The 13,127-nt window shown below is 43.7% G+C and overlaps 1 protein-coding gene across 1 annotated transcript in view; it reads right to left on the reverse strand.

Moving 5' to 3' along the window:
* LOC126354558 (fatty acyl-CoA hydrolase precursor, medium chain-like) overlaps positions 1 to 13,127 on the reverse strand; it is an 86,159-nt gene that overhangs the window by 24,459 nt on the left and 48,573 nt on the right. Inside the window, exon 7 of the mRNA XM_050004301.1 lies at positions 11,678 to 11,859. Coding sequence (XP_049860258.1) covers positions 11,678 to 11,859 — 182 coding nt within the window. The remainder of the gene's footprint in view (positions 1 to 11,677; positions 11,860 to 13,127) is intronic.

Below are 13,127 nucleotides of genomic sequence, written 5' to 3' on the forward strand. Positions count from 1 at the left end.
TTCCCTCGAATTTTGTACTGAGATAGCTTGGAATCTGAGGAAAAACGTAGGCTACTGTACGAAGTGTATAGTAGAAGATTGTTGTACTATTGCGCACATTAGTTGAAAGGTGTTTACTCTGTGACTTTTTATGTTTATTGCAATTGTGAAAATTATTTTGTTGGTTGATGTATGCTATGTGATACGATTCAAAGTAATGAATACAGTGCTCATACAATCATCTGTTTGTTTGATCCATAGTTCCTCACTATTTGTTGCATGATATACATGTTGTGTAATGTTGTATCTACATCTACATATACATGACTACTCTGCAGTTCACATTTAAGTGCTTGGCAGAGCGTTCATCAAACCACAATCATACTATCTCTCTTCCATTCCACTCCCTAAATGCGCGCGGGAAAAACGAACATCTAAACCTTTCTGTTCGAGCTCTGATTTCTCGTATTTTATTTTGATGATCATTCCTACCTATGTAGGTTGGGCTCAACAAAATATTTTCGCATTCGGAAGGAAAGTTGGTGACTGAAATTTCGTAAAAAGGTCTCGCCGCAACGAAAAACGTCTTTGCTGTAATGATTTCCATCCCAACTCGTGTATCATATCTGCCACACTCTCTCCCCTATAACGTGATAATACAAAACGAGCTGCCCTTTTCTGCACCCTTTCGATGTCCTCCGTCAATCCCACCTCGTAAGGATCCCACACCGCGCAGCAATATTCTAACAGAGGACGAACGAGTGTAATGTAAGCTGTCTCTTTAGTGGACTTGTTGCATCTTCTAAGTCTCCTGCCAATGAAACTCAACCTTTGGCTCGCCTTCCCCACAATATTATCTATGTGGTCTTTTCAAATGAAGTTGTTCGTAATTATAACACCCAGGTACTTAGTTGAATTGACAGGCTTGCGAATTGTACTATTTATCGAGTAATCGAATTCCAACGGATTTCTTTTGGAACTCATGTGGATCACCTCTCACTTTTCGTTATTTAGCGTCAACTGCCACCTGCCACACAATACAGCAATCTTTTCTAAATAGCTTTGCAACTGATACTGGTCTTCGGATGACCTCACTAGGCGGTAAATTACAGCATCATCTGCGAACAACCTAAGAGAACTGCTCAGATTGTCACACAGGTCATTTATATAGATCAGGAACAGCAGAGGTCCCAGGACGCTTCTCTGGAGAACACGTGATATCACTTCAGTTTTACTCGATGATTTGCCGTTTATTACTACGAACTGCGACCTTCCAGACAGGAAATCACGAATCCAGTCGCACAACTGAGACGATACCCCATAGGGCCGCAGTTTGATTAGCGGTCGCTTGTAAGCAACGGTGTCAAAAGCTTTCCGGAAATCTAGAAATACGGAATCTACTTGAGATCTCCTGTCGATAGCGGCCATTACTTCATGCAAATAAAGAGCTAGCTGCGTTGAACAAGAGCGATGTTTCCTGAAGCCATGCTGATTACGTGTCAGTGGATCGTTCCCTTCGAGGTGATTCATAATGTTTGAATACAGTATATGCTCCAAAACCCTACTGCAAACAGACGTCAATGATATAAGTCTGTAGTTAGATGGATTACTCCTACTACCCTTCTTAAACACTGGTGCGACCTGCGCAATTTTCCAATCTGTTGGTACAGACCTATCGGTGAGCGAGCGGTTGTATATGACTGCTAAGTAGGGAGCTATTGTATCAGCGTAATCTGAAAGGAACCTAATCGGTATACAATCTGGACATGAAGGCTTGCCTGTATCAAGCGATTTGAGTTGCTTCGCAACCCCTAAGGTATCTACTTCTAAGAAACTCATGCTAGCAGCTGTTCGTGTTTCAAATTCTGGAATATCCCATTCGTCTTCCTTGGTGAAGGAATTTCAGAAAACTGCCTTCAATAACTCCGCTTTAGCGGCACAGTCGTCGGTAACAGTACCATCGGCACTGCGCAGCGAAGGTATTGACTGCGTCTTGCCGCTTCACATACGACCAGAATTTCTTCGGATTTTCTACCAAATTTCGAGACAATGTTTCGTTGTGGAACCTATTAAAGGCATCTCGCATTGAAGTCCGTGCCAAATTTCGCGCGTCTTTAAATTTTAGCCAGTCTTCGGGATTTCGCGTTCTTCTGAAATTCGCATGCTTTTTCCGTTGCCTCTGCAACAGCGTTCGGACCTGTTTTGTGTACCACGGGGGATCCGTTCCATCTCTTACCAATTTATGAGGTATGAATCTCTCAATTACTGTTGCTACTATATCTTTGAATTTGAGCCACATCTCGCATAGTGAGTTCGGAAGGAATGGAGATTGTCTCTTAGGAAGGCTTCTAGTGACACTATATCCGCTTTTTTAAATAAAATTATTTTGCGTTTGTTTCTGGTGTATTTGGAAGAAACGGTATTGAGCCTAGCTACACCGACTTTGTGATCACTAATCCCTATATCAGTCATGATGCTCTCTATCAGCTCTGGATTGTTTGTGGCTAAGAGGTCAAGTATGTTTTCGCAACCATTTACAATTCGCGTGGGTTCGTGGACTAACTGCTCGAAATAATTTTCGGAGAAAGCATTTAGGACAATCTCGGAAGATGTTTTCTGCCTACCACCGGTTATGAACAAGTATTTTTGCCAACATATCGAGGGAAGGTTGAAGTCCCCACCAACTATAACCGTATGAGTGGGGTATTTATTTGTTACGAGACTCAAATTTTCTATGAACTGTTCCGCAACTATATCATCGGAGTCTGGGGGTCGGTAGAAGTAGCCCATTGTTAACTTAGTTCGGCTGTTAAGCATAACCTCCACCCATACCAATTCGCACGGAGTATCTACTTCAACTTCACTTCAAGATAAACCACTACTGACAGACACAAACACTCCACCAGGAATTGTGCGTAATCTATCTTGCCTGAACACCGACTGAGACTTCGTAAAAATTCCTGCAGAACTTATTTCAGGCTTTAGCCAGCTTTCTGTACCTATAACGATTTCAGCTTCTGTGCTTTTTATTAGCGCTTGAAGCTCAGAGACTTTCACAGTGCAACTACAACAATTTACAACTACAATTCCGACTGTTCCTTGATCCAAGCACATCCTGTATTTACCATGCACCCTTTGAGATTGCAGCCCACCCTGCACTTTCCCGAAGCCTTCTATCCTAAGAAACCGCCCAGCCCACGCTACACAGCCTCCGCTATCGGTGTAGCCCCCAGCTGAGTGTAGTGAACTCCTGATCTATTCAGCGGAACCCGAAACCTCACCACCCTATGGCGCAAGTCAAGGAATCTACAGCCAACAAGGTCGCAAAACCGTCTGAGCCTCTGATTCAGACCCTCCACCCGGCTCTGCACCAAAGGTTCATTGTCGGTTCTGTCGACGATGCTGCAGATGGTGAGCTCTGCGTTCATCTCGTAAGCGAGACCGGCAGCCTTCACCAAATCAGATAGCCGCTGGAATCCAGAGAGAATTTCCTCAGATCCAAAGCGACACTCGTCATTAGTGCCGACATGTGCCACCACCTGCAGCTGGCTGCACCCTGTGCTCTTTATGGCATCGGGAAGGACCCTTTCCACATCAGGAATGACTCCACCCGGAATGCACACAGAGTTCACACTGGATTTCTTCCCCTCCTTAGCCGTCATATCCCTAAGGGGCCCCATTACGCGCCTAACATTGGAGCTCCCATCTACCAATAAGCCCACCCTCTGCGATTGCTCGGACCTTGAAGGCTGAGAATGATCCTCTGAAACAGGGCGGGCAGCTGCATCTAGCTCAGCCAGAGACAGTGCCTGAAACCTGTTTGTCAGACGCACCGGGGAGGCTTTCTGATCAGCCTCCGGGGACGTCTTTCGCTGCCTGCCACGCCTTAGAACGACCTCCCAATCAACCACAGGCGAGGGCTCAGCCCCACTGCGGGCAGCAACCGGCGCAACCACAGCGGCAGACCGGTCTGGGCAAAGACGGGACGAGGTTGACATCCCCGTGATACCCGAGTCCGGCTCCCCACAGTGGTGCTCATTGGCAACAGCCTCCAGCTGCGCGACCGAAGTCAGCGCCGCTTGCAGCTGCGAGCGAAGGGATGCCAACTCAGCCCTCATCCGAACACAGCAATCGCAGTCCCTGTCCATTCTAATCGATGTTGAACAACAGTTACTGAAACACGAGTCTCTGCCTAGATAACGCAAGCGAAACACGCAAAGAATGTATTAACAAACCTGTGCAAATGCCTAACGACTGCGCTAAAATCTGCCTGAATTTACGATTACAGTAACTGAAACTCGAAATTACACCTCCTATACGAAACTCACAAGCAATTTAAGTAAGAATCTACGATGTAAACACTAAAGCGCGATGCTACAACTCTCAAATACGAAAATACGCCTGAAAGGTATGAATTAAACAATGCAAGTACCAAAAACACGAAAAGAAATTAAGAATTAAACTATGTAACAAATAAGTAAGCTAGGGGTATACGACTTGCTGCTGGCAGCTGCTTATCCAAAGGCGGTAGGGAGCACACTGGCTGTGACCAACCGACACTGGCCGTTCAAAACGAAAACACATTATTCAGTTGCACAAAGAGAAGGTTTGCACTCCTGCCCATGGTCTCTCCCCACCCACCGTACGCAATGATTAGCAAGGCAGCTGAGCATGTCAGTGCACTGTGAATTCGGACAGCTCGGGAGAGGTGAAAGCGGAGCACACATCACGAACTGTACTTACTCGAAAAGTCAGACACGTTAGTGCAGCTGATGTTATTGCATTTACAACAGCTTAGTACCCGTCACTCATCGTACTGATGGTACTGTATTCGAGTGCAGCTGCTCGTAGCAGCTAGTTTAAAATATCTGTGTGACTTAGAAGTGAACTCAATGAAATGGCAAGACACCTGTAGAATCTCCAGGTTTGCAGCTAACGTAAGACTTGTGACTAGTAGCATAATGTGCCTTCCGAAGTAGAGAAGAAATACACTCCAGACAGCAGGTACAAAGGCAAGGCTCTTGTAATGCCACTTCCAGTTCAAACACTGTTGAAACGGAATGTTACTTTATGTGGTCACACCGAAAACTACTTCTTCAAAATGTGTTCTGGAGCCCTGTTCATGACCTGCAGAGAAGTCCTATATAGCTGTCAACTCCATCTCTGTGGAAACTACTTCGAGACATATGACCCATCCCTGGTTTAAGAAGAGAGAGTGTGATCGCTATCCGAACACCCTGTCGCCGACCTTGAACACAGCCCTACCAACCAGATCTTGTTACAGAATTACAGAAACATTTCGTCGGACTGCAGTGGCATCCCATACTCAAATCCGTCAGTCTGTTGCTGTCTTCTTTGCTGCAGGAAAGGTAGTTTCTATTTGCGACATGGGAAACATGCAGTAACTCGTAGACTCGAACTACAGTCATTATATTATTTTTCAAAATCAGGCAGTATTTGCTGAATATCTAAAATATCTATCCCTTACAAAGGGTCACAATAAAATGTAGAAACGTCCTTGGAATTTCCAGCTAACGTAAGGTATGACTTACGCCTTTCAAAGGTAAGGACACAATTTCTCTGTTATAGCTCCTACTGTAGTTCTGTCCATACTTCAAGAAATCTTTCTAATTAATTTATTACACTGAGTACACTTTCTGCCAGTGTGGAACCACTTATCAATTTCTGAAACCCAACTTTAATTGTCCGCGTAACCTTTGTCCACGCTATCCAAAAGCTTTTGATGGTCTTGGACTGCCGAGGTGAAATTCAAAATAGCGTAGCAACATTCGTCACTAAACATTTTCTTTTGTCCTAAAGTCAATGAGATGGATTTTTTAGCAGCGCAATGGATCACGGGTTTCATCCCCTGTGGAGAGGCAGGAAACTAACTGGTTTTGAATCGCTTTTATAATCGAATCTACACTCTGGAAATGGAAAAAAAGAACACATTGACCCCGGTGTGTCAGAACCCACCATACTTGCTCCGGACACTGCAAGAGGGCTGTACAAGCAATGATCACACGCACGGCACAGCGGACACACCAGGAACCGCGGTGTTGGCCGTCGAATGGCGCTAGCTGCGCAGCATTTGTGCACCGCCGCCGTCAGTGTCAGCCAGTTTGCCGTGGCATACGGAGCTCCATCGCAGTCTTTAACACTGGTAGCATGCCGCGACAGCGTGGACGTGAACCGTATGTGCAGGTGACGGACTTTGAGCGAGGGCGTATAGTGGGCATGCGGGAGGCCGGGTGGACGTACCGCCGAATTGCTCAACACGTGGGGCGTGAGGTCTCCACAGTACATCGATGTTGTCGCCAGTGGTCGGCGGAAGGTGCACGTGCCCGTCAACCTGGGACCGGACCGCAGCGATGCACGGATGCACGCCAAGACCGTAGGATCCTATTCAGTGCCGTAGGGGACCGCACCGCCACTTCCCAGCAAATTAGGGACACTGTTCCTCCTGGGGTATCGGCGAGGACCATTGGCAACCGTCTCCATGAAGCTGGGCTACGGTCCCGCACACTGTTAGGCCGTCTTCCGCTCACGCCCCAACATCGTGCAGCCCGCCTCCAGTGGTGTCGCGACCGGCGTGAATGGAGGGACGAATGGAGACGTCTCGTCTTCAGCGATGACAGTCGCTTCTGCCTTGGTACCAATGATGGTCGTATGCGTGTTTGGCGCCGTGCAGGTGAGCGCCACAATCAGGACTGCATACGACCGAGGCACACAGGGCCAACACCCGGCATCATGGTGTGGGGAGCGATCTCCTACACTGGCCGTACACCTCTGGTGATCGTCGAGGGGACACTGAATAGTGCACGGTACATGCAAACCATCATCGAACCCATCGTTCTACCATTCCTAGACCGGCAAGGGAACTTGCTGTTCCAACAGGACAATGCACGTCCGCATGTATCCCGTGCCACCCAAGGTGCTCTAGAAGGTGTAAGTCAACTACCCTGGCCAGCAAGATCTCCGGATCTGTCCCCCATTGAGCATGTTTGGGACTGGATGAAGCGTCGTCTCACGCGGTCTTCACGTCCAGCACGAACCCTGGTCCAACTGAGGCGCCAGGTGAAAATGGCATGGCAAGCCGTTCTACAGGGCTACATCCAGCATCTCTACGATCGTCTCCATGGGAGAATAGCAGCCTGCATTGCTGCGAAAGGTGGATATACACTGTACTAGTGCCGACATTGTGCATGCTCTGTTGCCTGTGTCTATGTGCCTGTGGTTCTGTCAGTGTGATCATGTGATGTATCTGACCCCAGGAATGTGTCAATAAAGTTTCCCCTTCCTGGGACAATGAATTCACGGTGTTCTTATTTCAATTTCCAGTAGTGTAAGTGCAAGCAACAAGACATCTAACGTCATGGATGGAATCCACGTCTATAGTTGAACTTTCCGATAAGACGATCACAAATACCATCTCCGACACTTTAAATTCTGTGTTACGTTTCTCACTTTGCTAGAGCTCAGATTTTATTTACATGTATAATTTGCATGTCACCTCAAATTCTGAGAGAAATTTCACAACCATAACGTCTCATGTCGCTGCTTCTCCTATGTGGTGTTAGCCTTCGATGCATGAAACACTTCATTTAGCCAGAAACCTTTCATTTTCTCAATACATTTCATTAAAATTCCTTTCATGTTGTTGGTGTCCTGTGCAATTCTTGGAAATACAATTGATTTTCTTCGGAAAGACACATGATTCGCTGAAAACTTATGAACTTTGTAATCCTACATGTCTGGTGCATGACAAAGGTCTTTTAAACTCCCTAGTGAAACAGCCATCTTTCAGCAGTTTATTTATCTTTTATCTTAATGGTGGGTTAAAACAGATTACTGATAACAGTTGTCTGTTTGGAACCATTAAACGCTTTGTACTGTGAAAGCTATAACCGTTTACTCGTATGAAGATAAGTCTTATTCTCAGTTTCCTTTCATAAACAGCATAACCATTATTCTTTACTTAGAACACTTTTTCCATACTATCTGTAAGCGGAAAAACTATCAACTGAAATCAGCACAAGTCATCGAAATTTTGTGTCAACGAATGCTGAGGCGTTAGTGTAAGGATATTTCTAAAATTCTCCAAAATAATCTTAAATATTTTTTATTGAAAATGAATTACATTTCTTCAAGGTCGCATTAGCTGTATATATGTTCATGTATTAGTTAACACAACCCGATTCATATCACTGTAGTCAAATGTTCAGGCGATAACCTGTATTGAATACAAAAAGTGTGTTTTACAATATTCTATTAATACAAATCACGTAACAGCGAGCAAAAGGAACAGGTATTTATTCACAATTTCTCGCTTCATAAGGCCAGAGAGAATGCACGATGTCTTAACGCTCAAGCTGAAAACAGATTAATTTCGTAGCCTCTTCAAAGGTTGAAAAACGAAAGGCTAAACTTTGAATTTATACATCCTAGTTGAATGTCGAAAGCCACAAAACTGATGCCCCAATAAAATACCTACGGAATAAAGACAATTCACTGCACATAAGGCCTGTAGGACAGAAACAGTGCTAATGGACACTCAGGCCCCAGTAAAAGACATGGGGAACTAGAGCATATCATTGGAAGTTAAAATGTAAAGGGCAGAAACTGTGGTAATGGACGCCGTGTAGTGAAAGATGTCGCTCACCTAATCTGTAATATAACAGACTAGAAGACTGGTAAGTTGACCCCTTACTGAACGTAGTGCTGAAATGCAGTCCACATTAAAAGAGGAGTGCAGTCAGGACATACAACGTCTGCGTCGGGTGGAAAAAACCTTTATAGCCAACTCTGGTCTGTCATAAATAGGAAAAAATTGGGACATTAAGGGAACACTCATTAACCGCGGAGAACTGATAAAAAATCTTACCAATGGAACTGTGTTAAGACAATGATGACATAACCACGAAAGTTTAAAGTGATCGTCCAGTGACAGCTTGCTGTACTAGGGTATTGAGAGTCCATCTCCTGCGGTATGAATTACAGGATGACTTGATGATCAAACTCTCTTTGATCAAGGAGACAGCAGTTTCGGACACCGATGCCAGAATAATGAACCTAAGTCAAACAAAATTGTGAAGAATTAGATGATACAGAGGACAGAATTTCTAATTTCCTTATACGTCATGATGGAACTCATTAGAGTAAATCACTGCCACAGATGAGTAGAATACGTGTACATAGTAGCATGAAAACTGGAACCGGTCTATCAAGAGGTAGTGTAACAAGAAAAATAGAAAATTCTACTCCAAATGAAGGCTTCGGCCATATTGCTGTAGTAAGTACGCTACACCACAGCACCACTGTAGCCGAAGAACATAAAAACCAAATAAGAAAATTTTATTCTATAACGAGTGTAAATCGGGAGTTGATTAATTTGATCAGAAGGCATATACATAGATCTGAAAGGGACAGTCATAAAAATGGTACATTGTCTTATGGACAAACGTAATGGATGGAGTATGAATAAGTGTCTTTTCACAGCAACATCCCAACTACATGGAGGGAAGATCTGATAAAAGAAGTGTTTTTCTCTAATGGAGAGGATAATTAACAATCCATACCTCCGAAATAAGTTTACTCGTCAAATGGAAAAGCTTGGGAAAGTGGAAAATCACGAGAAGCAAGATGCTTCATAGGCCCACATTGATTAGACAGAGATAGTGATCAGTTATTCTACAAACGCACGAAAATATTTACAAATAATATAATGAAATTCCTTGTGAAGTATATTATTTTTAATTTAGGAGTGAATTAATAAAACTGTGAGTTCCTTATTCTATTGTGGGATATAACAACAAAACTCATATTACTGTATTTCATATTGTAATCAAATAAATGTCGCAATATTATAGTAATTACTTCTTTACTCATTGTGTGTGACCAAACCCTTAACCTATTAGTAATGTTTCCTGTAATACTTACATGTAGAACTTTTGCCTAGTTACCGCTCTTAGATAGCTCTCATGTATTTTTGTGCGTCCAGCCATTCATACATCCAAGATGTACACATACCTTGCAATGTATCTTGTTGTTTTTAAACTCTCAACTTAAAAGAATGGGATGTAACGTGAAAGTAAATTTTCACGACGTCTTAGCAAATAAGTCACTATCCATACAGGATGGAACAAAATACTATTGCCAAACTTTCAGGAAACATTCCTCGCACTAGCAGGAGGAAAATGTGTTATATTGTCGTGGGAACGGGAATGCTTTATTTTCATATTAGAGTTCAGTTTTTACTACTCTCCAAAGCAATAACCATGGAAAACACACAGGACAAGAACGTATCAGCACAGTTTGAAATATTCAAAATGCTCACCGTTAGCAAGCATACATTCATCAGCCCGCATATGCACTCAATCTCTGATGCTCTGATGTACCCCTAGAAATCGCTTGTTTCAGAATGTTCCACAGTACAAGTACGAAGACTATGAACATCTTGTACCGGGCTTCAGTACGCAACAGCTTTCGAAAGCCGTCACAAATAAACGTCTTGTATGTTTTGGTCCGAGGTGCATGTAGCCCAAGGAATTGGCCCACCTCTACTCATCCGTTTGTCGCGGAAACTGTTATTTAGAAGCGTGCGAACATTAACACTGAAGTCAGGAGGAGCTCCATTGGGCGTGAAGTATATGATTTGTCTCACTCGTAAAGGCACATCTCGTAGCAGAACATGTAGAGTATTCTCTAAGAAACTGTGTTTAAGTTTCTCCGTTGAGCCTAAGAAATAGTCACCAACAACGGCAGCCAAAACGTTGCTGCACAATTTCATGAGGACGCTCGACAGCCCATACGTTCTGAGTGTAATGATCACGCTGAAACTTAATCTCATCCGTGAAAAGCACATTCGCACTGACGTGCGACTGGACACATAGTTCAATGAACCATTGGTTAAAGAGTAGCGCTTCGGGAAAATCAGCTGCTGATAGGGCCTGCAAACTCTGTACTTGGCACGAATACAGCAGGCTACTCTCCAGGCAGTTACTTGGTCAACATTACTTGTTTTAAATGAGTGTACTAGGGTTGTCGTCAAGTGTAAGAGTAAGTGCCTACCCAACTTCCTTCTAGGCCTCCTCCAGTCGCGAGTAGTTGGCTTAAACATTCCTTGCCCCCTATGACAATTGTAAATTGCTTCAAGTGTCCTCCTCTCCGAGAACGATTGTTTTGGATATCTCTTCCGATTTAAAAAAAAAAAAAAGTCGAGCTCCACAGCCATCACCATCTGCTAATTCGCACAGCAAACAGGCATGTGCCAACCACGGATCTGAGTACATTTCTACTGCACTGCACTGGAAACAACGTTCGTGATGAACAGTAAACAGCTGCAGCTATGCGTTGACGTTAGTAGAGCAATGCCGTTAACCATATGTCGACACGAGCAGAGAATTTATTCACATGTCTGCGCAAGAAACGAAGTTTGAAACATATTAAGACAGTCATTGAAGTGAGTTCCATGTTAAGATTACCTTCGTTCAAATTGAAGCAACGAACACTAGTTATGAATCTCAGAATTAAAAGTTGGTAACGTATTTTATTCCTCTGTGTGTGAGGAATGTTTTCTGAAAGTTTGGCCACACCTTTTCGTTACACTCTGTATGAGATACTACATAACATTTAATAAGCAACTGTCTACACGTTTCTCAGGACATAAGGTGATACTAATTACTAATTGAGTACTCACGTTGACCAGATTGTCCGAATCGTTCAAGGAAATGGTGTCATTGCCAAAGTAGAATTCTCTCAACTTATCGGCCGCATTTGACTGTTGTTCCACCGTCGACAAATGAAGGCAGGGTCCAACTGTATCCTCGAACTCATTACTGAGACCAGCAATAAGAGTTGGGTCTTCTAGTATTAAAAATCCTATGGAAAAGTGAAACACATCAACATAAAAACTAATCTCTAGACGGAAAAAATAAGAATATGGTCCCATTCTGAATAGTTATATCGTCAGGGGCACCGCGCGGGGAAGCCGAGTGGTCTCAGGCGCCTTTCCTATGTTCGCGTGGCTCCCCTGCAGGAGGTTGGAATCCTCCCTCTGTCATGGGCGTGAGTGTTGTCCTTAGCGTAAGTTAGTTTAAGTTAGGTTACCTAGAGTGTAAGCCTAGGGACCGATGACTCAGCAGTCTGATCCCATAGGAATGTACCACAAATTTCCATCAGTGGCTACGAGACAGTTGTATTAAAGAATACCAGACTAAACCAGTTCCACAGTAGATTTGACATTAAAGGGCTCCGGTGCCACTGATGACTGATGTGCAAAGTTATCGCTCGCTGAAAGACGAGGTCTTCCACAACTTCACTAAAATTAATTTTTTTCTTCTTCTTCTCCTTCTTTGACACTACAGCCTTTGATGGACCTAGCCCTTCTCAACAATCTGCCTCCATACTTATCTGTTATTATCTTCCATCCTCGGCTCTCTATATTTTTAAGGATATGTCTGACGTCTTTGTCGGCATTTCAAGCTGGTGGAATACAATCTGTATTTCGTTATTCGTTTGGGCAACCACTCACATATCGTGCTCTTCATATGTCCTAGCCGGTGTATTATTTTACATGTAATAAATTGTACTGTATCTTTCGCCTGAATATGTTCCAGCTCGTTGTTGTATCCTAGTCTCTGGACCTCTGTCTCTCTCAAAGGCCCATAACTTTTTCAAATGATGTTTCTCTTTAATACCCTTAAGTTGTTAATACGTGTCTCTGACATCGTGCGCCTTCCTGACCCACATGTAACAACTGGTCGTACAAAGGAATGGTATACTCGTAACTTGGCTGTACCTCTCATTAGACCAAAATTAAACGATTAACCTACATCTGTCATAATTTGACATTCGTTACTAAAAATGACTCCTCTTTCCCTCTTCATATATTACATTCTTCAGTCATTCACATCCTATAATAGAGGACATTTACAACGCAGTTTTGAGAAACTGTATCCCTCGGCAAACAAGCTGTAATAACAATTAAAATTGATAGAACTTGGTCGATGTTTAAAACTCTCCCATCACGTTACGTCTCCGACTGCGGGACACATCCTCCGAGGTAAATGGGGGAACTGCAAAGAGAACTCGAGGAAGCGCTGATTATATAGGCAGTACATAGGGCGCCACTCTCCTTCAGGTGGCGT

Source organism: Schistocerca gregaria, chromosome 3 (genome assembly GCF_023897955.1).
Source record: "Schistocerca gregaria isolate iqSchGreg1 chromosome 3, iqSchGreg1.2, whole genome shotgun sequence".
Taxonomy (NCBI): domain Eukaryota; kingdom Metazoa; phylum Arthropoda; class Insecta; order Orthoptera; family Acrididae; genus Schistocerca; species Schistocerca gregaria.